General features: G+C 45.6%; 2 protein-coding genes across 2 annotated transcripts in view; one reads left to right on the top strand and one right to left on the bottom strand.

Annotated features, from left to right (window-relative positions):
- DTYMK (deoxythymidylate kinase) overlaps positions 1-6848 on the top strand; it is a 16692-nt gene extending 9844 nt beyond the window's left edge. Inside the window, exon 6 of the mRNA XM_019513299.1 lies at positions 4906-6848. Within this exon, the coding sequence (XP_019368844.1) occupies positions 4906-5016 (111 nt within the window). The 3' untranslated portion in view covers positions 5017-6848. The remainder of the gene's footprint in view (positions 1-4905) is intronic.
- A 1460-nt stretch (positions 6849-8308) lies between these two features.
- The window catches only part of ATG4B (autophagy related 4B cysteine peptidase), a 28337-nt gene continuing 25561 nt past the window's right edge, over positions 8309-11084 (bottom strand). The window contains exon 13 of the mRNA XM_019513280.1: positions 8309-10248. Within this exon, the coding sequence (XP_019368825.1) occupies positions 10175-10248 (74 nt within the window). The 3' untranslated portion in view covers positions 8309-10174. The remainder of the gene's footprint in view (positions 10249-11084) is intronic.

An 11084-nucleotide genomic window follows, 5' to 3' on the forward strand; every position in this document is an offset into this window, starting at 1 on the left:
GGTACGTGACAGCCCATGATTCATTTACAACCTGTTGAATTGATAAATTCTATGTAGGTTACCAAAATCTTCACATAGAAACATTTAACCTTTTAGAGTCTACATTAGGGAAGATAGCCCTGTAGTATAAACTATTTTCTAATCTCTCTGGTGTTGGGCAAAAATGCTGAAAAATAGAAGAGTCAGTGAACAGGGGGGTGCCATTTGATGTTCTGATGTAGGTCACAACACAGGTAACAGCTTCCCATGTGGATGACTGGAACAACTGGTTGAAGCTGATGTATTGTTAGACCTGGAAAGAGAGTGATTACTGGTTGTCACTAAGTCATTGTCACCTGAGCGTGATGCTTCCTGAGCTTGGTATCTGTGTCCTTTTAGGGTCCCTTGTCGGGCTTTAGGGTGTTTCCCCTCTCTCCTCTCAAGGGAGAGCTATCATAATCCTTCACCTGCCTAGCCCACCACAGCTTTGATGGAATTAACAATAGGAGGAAAATAGACTAATGACCATCACTGTTCACCTCAAAAAGGGGTAGGCGATACCCCACCTGTTCGGGTCAGTCTTGTATAGCGATTTGTCATACAGTATAGGGCCTTAAGGGCCAAGTACACCTCCTTCGAGGCCAACATTAGCTCCAAAGAAGAGCATCTCCTACTCTACTGCTGCTGCCAGGCCCTTCACCCCCTAGAGGCAGAGGGTTGACCAAGGTGACGTCCCAGGACAAGGGAGGACTTGGGGACCTCCCCTTCTGTCCAGTCATAGGGGTGGACCAAGGTGGTCAAGGGCCCCAAGGCCCACTGCACCAGGGTCCCTGCTCTGCTGGAGCTTTGCAACAGGTAAGAACCTCTTGCAGCCCCACCACAGCCTGCCAAGCTGCCAGTTCCCGCAGGCAACGCAGGCTCAACTGTAGCTACCACCCCCGCTCTCTCCAAGACAAAACACAAAGTCCTTGTCATGAGAGATTTCATCCTGAGGGGTTAATCTGCCACCCCGACCCCTTAGCCCGGGAAGTTTGCTGCTTCCTGGGAGCCCGAATCCAGGACATTGTGGAGAAGATCCCTAAGCTCCTCCAGCCCACTGACCACTACCCTATGCTCCTTATCCATGTGGGCACCAATGACATAGCTTGGAGCAATCCCAGCCGGGTCATGAAGTGCAGGGATTTGGGAGTGGGGCTTAAGGGGTTGGGGGCACAGGTGTTCTCTTCAATCCTCCCAGTCTTGGGCTATGGGCTGTGGAGGGAGAGGAGGAGGATCGAGGTAGTGAACCAAAGACTGAGGCACTGGTGTCATCGGGAAGGCTTCAGCTTCTGCGACCACAGTCCGCTGTTCGGTGAGTGAGGCAGTGAGCTGCTGGGAAGGGACAGCTTTCACCTGTCTCCGCTGGGGAGGAGGCTTTTCTCAGCCAGACTGGCTGACCTGCTCCACCGGGCTTTAAACTAAGCCTGCCGCAGGATGGGGGGACTACCACCATTGCTGGCCCATTGAGCGACCCTTGCAAAGCCAGCAGGCCAAGGCATTCTAGGCAGCCCATCCCTGCCCCAGCCCTGGAAAGCTCTGCGGGCAAGGCAGGGGCCCCAGAAGGGACACTTGCCTGCCTGTACACGAATGCCAGGAGCTTGGGGAATAAACAGGAGGAACTTGTCCTCCTGCTTAACACAAATAAATACGATGTCATAGGGATAACGGAGACCTGGTGGGACTCGTGTGTGATAAGATTCAGAGGGGCATGGTAGGATTGACTGCCTTTTTATTGTTTGACACTGAGCTGGTGCATGATCTGTTTAAAAAGTTAGACATTTATAAGTTAGCAGGACTGGATGTACTTCACCCAAGAGTGCTGAAGTAGCTGGTTGAGGTCATTGCAGGACCTCTAGTGAAACTCTTTCAAAACTCCTGGAGCTCGGGCGAGGTCCCTGAAGACTGGAAGATGGTCAATGTTGTGCCCATCTTCAAGAAGGGGAGGAGAGAGGACCTGGGCAGATATAGGCCAATTAGCTTAACATATCCCAGGGAAAATCCTGGAAATATTCATTAAAAAGTCTGTGTGTGATATGCTTGCAGAAGGTAGGATTCTGAACAATAGCCAGCATGGCTTCTTTGCAGGCAGGTCTGGTCTTACCAGTCTCATCTCCTTCTACGACCAGGTATCGTGCCACCTGGATAAGAGAGAGAAGGTTGACATTATATATCTAGACTTCCAAAAGGCTTTTGATTTGGTATCCCATGATGTTCTTACGGGAAAATTGAAGGATTGTGGGCTTAATTGCTTGATGGTTAGGCGGGTAGGAAAATAGCTACAAGGTAGGACCCAGAGAGTTCTAATGAACGGATCTGTGTCATCCTGGTGAGAGGTGGCCAGTGGTGCCCCTCAGGGGTCTGTGCTTGATCCAGGGCTTTTCAACGTCTTTATCAATGATTTGGATGATGGGTTGAGGAGCTCACTGGCCAAGTTCGCAGACTATACCAAACTATGGGGGAGCATGGTCATGCTTGAAGATAGGTTGCAGATACAAGCAGACCTGGACAGGATGGAGAGTTGTGTAGACTGGAATCAGATGAGGTTCAACACTGAGAAGTGTGAAGTGCTCCATTTGGGGACAAACAATCCCCAACATACTTGCAGGCTCAGTGGCACCAAACTTACTAGCACCACGACTGAACGGTACCTAGGGGTAATAATAGACCATGGCATGAACATGGGCTATCAGTGTGAAGCTGTAGCCAGCAGGCAAACAGTACTCTGGCATGCATCATGTAAAACCAAGGAAGCGATTCTTCCACTTTACTCGGCATTGGTGAGACCACAGCTGGAGTACTGCATCCAGTTCTGGGTGCTGCACTTCAACAAGGAAGTGGAAAAGCTTGAGATAGTCCAGAGAGCCACCCATATGATCAGAGACTTGCACAGCAAGCCATACAAGGAAAGTTTGAGGGACTTGGGTCTCTTCAGCCTAAAGAAGAGACGGCTGAGAGGGGACTTGGTAGCAGCTTACTGCTACATCAGGGGGATACATTAAGGCTTTGGCAAACAACTGAAAACCAGAAGTAATGGCCACAAACTCCTGGAAGACCGCTTCAGACTCAATTCTAGGAAAAACTTCACCGTCAGGGTGTCCAGACTGTGAAATAAACTCTCTCTAGAGGTGGTGCAATCACCTACCCTAAAAATCTTCAAGAGGAGACTGGATGGTCACCTCACTGGGGTCACCTGACCCCAGTTCTCTTTCCTGCCTAATCCAGGGGGCTGGACCCAATGATCTTGTACAGTCCCTTCCAGCCCCTTACAGTGTGTGAATCTGAAGTTTGGGAGCTCCTCTGCCCCTATACTCGTGCCTCGTACTTCCAGGTATTAATCAGTCAGTATTAGGGTTGTGCCTCAGCATCATAGCTATAAGTGTCAGCCTCGGCTCCCAGTATCCCCTGGAGTCCATCTATTAGCAATATAGGAAAAGTAGAGCATACAGGCTGCTTCTCACCTGTTTGCCACCAGACATGCTTCCTCCTCAGCTTGCCACTGGGTTTGGTTTTCTGGAAGCTTTTAAGGCTTCTGCCCAATCCCTGGAGCCAATTCTCAGCTGTCTCCACTGCACAGCTGGGGTTGCTCCCTTATGCTACAAGGGAGAAAGGCTTGCAGTCAGCTGGATCCTGCCTTACTTGAGAGGCTTCTAAGGAGCCATAGCAACGCTGCCATCAGGACTTCTGGTTTGAGCTGGCAGCAGTTCGTAACGCAGGTTCCCAGCTCTGCTGCTCTCCTTGGTGCTGCCAGGAATGAGTGGAGACACTGTCTCAGCTCTGTTGCTCCAGCTGGGTGTCTGGTAAGTCTCAGGGATCCAGACAACTGGGGCGGGGCAGCTAGCAGAGTTTGTTCCTCACTCTTCTCCCCAGCTCTGCTACACTGGTAATTCAGAAAAGGTTAAAATTTGGTTAGTTTAACACTTTTTAAAGTGTTATAAGTATAGTGGGACTCAGGACAACCCCCTTGAAAACCCTGCAGTGTTTTTTTTTGTAGTGGTAAAGGGCAGTGGCATTTGCGTTTCTATTTCATAAACTTTGAATGGGGGTTTTGCTGTACCATGAGGCTATTGTGTTAACTGTTCTCTAGCTGTTTAATTAAACAGGAAGAGCCTAGTAGAGGATTTTTTTTCTTCTTAAAGGTGGACTACTTTTATATGCCCAGAGAAGAATTAAGATTTTTTTCTATAAAAGGTTTGTCCCCTCTGTGTGATTTTGCTAGTGTTGGGCAAGGAGGTCTATAATACTTGAAACCCAGTGCCCTGGAGCCTTTGTTACTAACATATTGTATTCATTACTAATTGTTTCAGTGGTTCCCCCTACTTAAAGCTCCGCATTCAGGTATCAGGTGTTCTTTCCTGTATGCACATTTTCTTCCTTTCTCCTACTTCCACGACAAGATTTGTGCATAAGAGGGAAAGTCAAAATCTCATCCTAAGATACCTGATGTAAAAAATGAATGTATCAAGGAGAGGACAGAAGTAAATTCAAGATAGTTAAGTTTCCCCTTTTTAAGCACCTCACTCTTTTGTGTTCTTTTTTCTTCTAAGGGTTGGATATGAAGGGTATGGACAGACATGCATATAAATTGTTTCAAATTCCACTTTTTTTTCTGAACTGCTTCTAATTTCATTAATTTGTAACACATCAGTAAAATACAGATGCATACTGCCTTCCAGCTACAGTATCACTGGGAACCACTTCAGAATTATGCCTGTTTCATTCAGGGTCATTTTGATACAGTTTGAGCCAATTTGTAATCTTATAATACTATGTTATTTGTCTACTCAATTTTTGTAGTGTTTTTGAAGTTGATAAGAGCTATAAACGTTGTCTGTCTGTTCCCCAAGAGAAATGTTTTAACATACATTGTTCTTTTTATTTTGGAAACAGGCAATTGATGCTTCAAAGAGCATAGAGGATTTGCACAATGAAATTAAGTCTGTTGCAGAGGAGACCATGCAGAAGGCTCAGAATAAACCAATAGGAGAGCTCTGGAAATAGGCTTGGGTTCTCACTCCACTCCTTCCCACAGAATGAATCTCTGGATACCTCGCTCCAGGTCTCAAGAAAGGGGAAACATCCTATTTCAGTCTTCTTCTATTGTATTGTCTCATACTAGGTGTGGTATAGGTCACAGAGTGGTGTTTTACAGATCTGAGATGTGCTGCTGGAGTCATCCTTGTTTTACCCATTTCTTCTTTCTATATTAGATCGTACAAGCCCTCCTCCTAATGTGTTTCCTTGTGAACCAGTTCTTGGACTGGTATGATGCTGACAAAAAAAAACAAACACATTAAACAAGAAGGATTTTTCCGCACTTGACATTGTAGAGAATTGCCATGTTCCTGAGTCCTGTGCCCACTGGACTTTTAATAACTTATATCATTTTCTATCTCATTCCTAAAACTCCCCTATGTAGAAATTTTGCTAATAAGTGCATTTTTAGTTCCCCTCTTCCCCCTCCCCTTTTTCTCGCTACTACATGGAATATTTATGTCCAACAGGCTGGTTTAAAGGCCCGCTGTGTGAGAGAGGAAAGTTGGTCTAGTGGGTAAGGTTTCAGGACCATGGGGGACCTTAGTTCAGTCACCTGCTTTGTGGTACACTGTATGTGGCCTGGGACAAGTCAGTCAGTCTCTATGGATCTCAGTCCCTCAGCTCTTCTGTAGGAGTGATACAGAGGAGTGTTGTGAGGATAAACTTATCAAATACCCTGACCTTAGGGAGAGGAGAGGGCTGCCTAAGAACCTGCCACAGACTCCATTGGTTTAGAGGAGAACTGGTTTGAAAGATGAGTTGCACAATGCAAACACCCATTTTAAAGAAATTCTAGATACAGATCTACGACTAGTCAGTAGACCTGAGATGGTGCGCTCGTTTTCCAACACCTGCTGTCCAACTGCTGGACCTTTCTTGGTGTCCAGTGCCCAAGCACATATTACTATATCGAGCCCACAGGGAGTAATGTTTCTGGCCTGTTGCCTCTTGGGTTGTTGCATCAAGTAAGAAATAGCAGCTAGGAGTCTTGATTCCATGTAAAATTCAGGTGTTGGCAGGATTTTGGTTTCTGTATTTGTGGGTCCTTGTAAAATAGTTTCTTGGCCAAAGTTGGCTTCTTTTATTTATGCTGCATTTTTAGTACATCATGGTTCCCTTTTTGATTGAATGGTTGTGATGATAAAGCTTGGAAAGGGCTCATTTTTTATGAAGGGGAATACAGCACCTAACAATGATTCTCTGTCACCTCAGCTATCAAATAATTCTTTTCTGCTTCAGAAAAACAAGGGTTAAATAGCTTCTCAGCCCAGTGGCCACAGAAATTTAGCTGGGAGAATCTGAAGTTTAGATGAGACACTATTTCCTTGATGCAAAGTAAAGGGCAGGGGAGAGGAAATCAGGCAAACCTCTGCTTTTATTGGTAATATTTCTGTCAGTGTGAAGGCAAATCCATCTTCCCTTTGATATTCACCTTACATTAATATTGGGAAACTATAGTAAAAACAAATTTTCTACCTTTAAAAGTTTAGCACTGAGAGGTATTGGCAATGATGTTGCTATGGTACCAGGGCCTCTGGAGAGCATAGTTCGCTTCCCAGCCTTTCAGTAAACTGGCTTTGAATTCAGGCTAGCTGCTTCATTGATCTCTGCCTCAGTTACCAATCTGCAAAATAAGAACAATACTTTCTCCCTGGGCTTTTGGGAGGTCAAGATTCATAGCCAGAAAGAATCAATTCACATGGTGAAGGGACTGCATTAACACCTAGATATTCATTGTTTTGTAGTGACAAGTGAATATTAAATATGCTAAAATAAAGGCTTAATGATAAAAAGTGTACCTGTTGTCTGTCTGTCATAGCCAAATGTGAAGTGATCCAAGGTGCAGAATTCTTGGACACCTTAGAGGATGTACAGCTGATTTCAGGATAGGGCCAGGCTGACATCTTTATTTTACAAATTGTGAGAATGTCAGGGGTGGTACTAGCTCCTGCAGGTTTCTGTGGTACGAGAAACTTACTGCCACAATGCATACTTGCACTCTTGCTGCCATGAATTAAAAGCCCTCTAGTAGCAGTTCTCAATCTTTTGAGACTTAAAGACACTTAGAAAATAGAAGCTTGTTAGTTTTCTCTTGCTTTTACTATAGAAAAATAATAAAAGCAATTTTCTATTGCAGAGAACTGACTACAACAGGTCAGAACGCTTTTAATACTATAGATTCCTATTTGAAAGTGGTTTAACTTGTGAATCAGCTTTGCACACTGAACAGGGCTTGACATTGCATGACAATCAGCAGCACCCTTGACAAAATAGCAAAGCATCCAGGGTCTTGTGGCACCCAGCTTAAGACTCATTACCCTACAGAAAAAGGGTGGGACTAGGTTGGGCATTGAATAGACTATATGCACAGTAAACCAGCTAAGAAAATAGCTTCACAACCCTCTGATTTCTAGGAGTCTCTTTGTACTTATACACAATTCACACATTCAAGTCCTAGGTTGACAGAGTACACTGCTAAAAGGGGAGGTCCACTGCTAATGATCAGTGACAACACAGGCAAGTGTTCATCATTACTGCTTTTAGGATTCTGGCTCTTCTCCCAAAGAGATGGGGGGGGGCACTTTGTGCCACAGACTTTAGCATACATTCAGGTCCTGTGCTGTGAGCATGTTGGTCAGTACTCTAGGTACTGCTCATGCTGAAGGTCATGCTCTGCTTACAAACAGAATCCAGCTGCTTGGGGGGTTTTTTAAATGTTAGAGGAAAACTGAGCTGTCTACCACTACTTGTTTTCTTGTTAGAAGCCCAGGACTCACCCTTGTATTCTTGTAGGAGTGGGAGGCATGCAGTGACTGGATTTAGGACTTTGCTAGGGAAGACATAACCTTTGTTTTTAAATGCTGCACAGCAAGTGGTTCCACATGCATACACTGCTGTCTTCTTGCCAGCTACTGGAACCTTTTAAGCAAAGTATAAGGAAAATGCTGTACTGCCTTCAACAGGATGGGGCATTCAAACTATAGGCTTATACTCCCTATTCTAGGAACCCCAGTTTCAGTTGAGCCCAAGTAATTCTGAGAAACCCTTGTCTGCATTCAATGGCTCCGAGGAGCATGCACCACCTTAGCCACCCAAAGCAGGTGGGCTTGAACTGTCTCAGGAGTGTTCCATACTGTGATGTGAGCCCCCCTCTGGCCAGAGAGAAAAGCAAAATGCATCTCATCCTTTGCTAGTAGTACAGGGCAACTCTTTGGAAGCAATAACTAGGGAAAAACAGGGAGGGGAAAAAACATCCAAAGATTTTAAATCAGTTTATTCAGATACAAATTGAAAGCAGGAGATGAATGGAGCACAGCCCCACTTTCTCAGCTGCTGCCTCCCCTTCCCAGCTACAACTGATGCAAGAAAAAAGCAGAGGAACAGCAAGAGAGAAAGCAGCAAGTAATAATTTAGTGAGAGAAGCATGGTGGTTCAGAGGTGAAACCTCTGTTCTGGCAGCCTAGGGGCAGGCAGGTGGTATACCATGAGTAGGTCAGCCAGGGATGAAGTGATCACTCATAGCCAGATGTCACTTCCTTTAGGGCACAAAAAGCATACTGATTGCTGTTCCTAAATGCAGAACATGGGGGCTTTGTGAGCAAACATTTGCCCCCTGCAAAGGAAGATGTCTTGAGAGACTTTGTCGTGGCCAGCATTAAGATAGAGGCCTTCCACACACCTGGTTTCCATCTGGGGTTTATTTGCTCTGTAGAGATGTTAAGAGCCATAAGGCCAGCCCAAGTAAAGCTGTGAATTTAACATTGCTAAGGTTCCTAGTACTGCTGTGTTGACCTATAGTTAAACACAAACCTTTTATAAGGCACCCAATTTTTTACTAACATCTTGGGATGAATTTCTCTGGACTAGGTAGTACAGTACACACTCTGGAAGAAGGGCTACCTTCTAGAGAAGCTGCAGAATAGCAAGTGAAACGGTACCATTCAGCTAAAAAAAAATCTACTTAAGCTTCATGCTCCCTTGTATATCATTTTGGACAGGAAGAGAAACAGTGGTGTTGCAAGGAGTGACCAAGCTACACTGGCTGCATCAGCATTTTTTAGCCCTCGGGTTTTCAGGGTGCACAGGAAAACACCGTGCCTACACCATGCAGCAGCGATGTTTACAAGAAGGCAGACACATCTTTACTAGGAAGGAGCTTGGCAGCTTCCTACTTGTCCTGTTCTGTCTCACCCTTTTTACTTAAAAGCAGCTACCAGGCTCTCAAGATCTATTATTACAGACACCCAAGTCTTTCCCTGGCCTGAGGTGTTTGCCTCTGCTCAGAAGCAGAAGCCTTAATAAAAGACACCATTACTATACTGGTTAATCCATCATAGAGCCTCAGCATTCAAGTTACTCAGTAAGAACATGCACCCTTCCAGAGAAACTTCCCTCTGCTTTTATTCAGTGTGAGACTTTTCCTATCCTCCTTTTGTCACCTTCAAACTTTGGTGGTAACCACAAGGTTTAGTGCCTGTGCAGTTACTAGCCATGTAACAGACTGACCTGACCCAGGCTGGTTCTGGGCACAGGCAATATCATGTCTGTGAGAAAGCACTGCACAGCTCATGAAGCTTAAGCAGCAGCAGCAGCAATGACATACTACCATAGGTCCAGTTCATGTTCTACTGGGCATCAGAAATGGTTGCAGGGGAGATGTCTGCCATTAATTCACAAAGCAAAGCTTGTTCCCAGGCAGCCAGAACCTGAGGAGCTGTGGAGGAACCAACTGTAGGTTTCTGCCAGCCAAACAAGGGGCAAGCTGCGATTGAGGATTGTGTGTAAAAGGACCTAGCTCACGTAGAACTGGCTGACCTGCTGATGTAACAAAAAAGCCTCTAAACCCCTAGGCACCACTGCATCCACTTCCTGTGCATGTTTTGTGCTGAGGAATCCCAACTCCAGGCTATAAGGCCTTTGTAACAACTTGGTTCTTGATCCCAATACAGAGAACGGGCGGGCACCCTGCTCAGAGGCAGCACAGAATGCTGGGATGGATGGGAGCCAGGGATGGCAGCAAGCACCTATGAAAACCGGTAGCCCCAGACTCTTGAAGGAGCTTCCCTCCCCTCCTCCACCCCGCACACAACACAGATTTGCAGAGTCCGCTTCCTACAAGTGTTCAGAGAGATAAGATTTCAAAGTCTTCATCCTCTGAATCGAAGAATCTTTCCAACCTGTCAGCGTCAGAGGAGTCTGAAAGGACAAGAGAAAGTTTGGCCATGTCAGTTGCCTATTTCACAATGACATATTTACGCTGTGGGTGTCACTAGCCAACACACCCCAGAGGTAGCACAATGAAGTGAGGATCCTGAGGTGGAACACAGCATGCTTGAGTTTATGAAGAAAGCTCAGTCCCATGTCACTAAGACTGGGAGATGCTCTTTTCCCCCAGGACTGGATTGTACAACACATTTTATCATATTAGCACCTTGATTCAACATGAGAAGAGAAGGCAACAAAAGCAATGCCACCCACAAAAGACTGTTCACTCAGCTGACACCACCACCACGAGGAAGCTGGCATTGATGCCATCTCATGCTCCCTCTGGTTTGTAGGGTGCAGGCCACTGGGGAATGTTCATCCCAGAGGCACTGGCAACAGAAAATGCATGGCTCCATGATGCACATTTTTTACCACCACAGAAGGCTGCAAGCCTGGAGCTGACCAAAGGAGAGCTCAGTGGGAGCCAGGGGAGAGATCTGGGGCAGAACAAAGATCCTGGGGAGACCAATGCTAGATAAAGCTGTAAGAAGAAAAATGGCTTAGATTTACGAGAACAACAACCAATTACAGCAGTGGTTCTTAACCTTGTTAGACTCAAGGTATTCCTCAGAAAATGCCAGCTCTTAATTTTCACTGTTTTTGACTACAAAATATTAGAGCAACTACTCTGTTGTAAAGAACTCAGAAAAATCATGACAGGTCCGAATGGTTTTGATACTATGGATTCCTACTTGAAATCTGGCTTTACCTTGTGTTGTTGGTTGAACACCTAATACTACTAATAGTCCACAGCACCCTGCAGTATC

The sequence above is a fragment of the Gavialis gangeticus genome, unplaced genomic scaffold (genome assembly GCF_001723915.1).
Source record: "Gavialis gangeticus isolate Ggan-Ray unplaced genomic scaffold, GavGan_comp1, whole genome shotgun sequence".
In the NCBI taxonomy this organism is placed as follows: domain Eukaryota; kingdom Metazoa; phylum Chordata; order Crocodylia; family Gavialidae; genus Gavialis; species Gavialis gangeticus.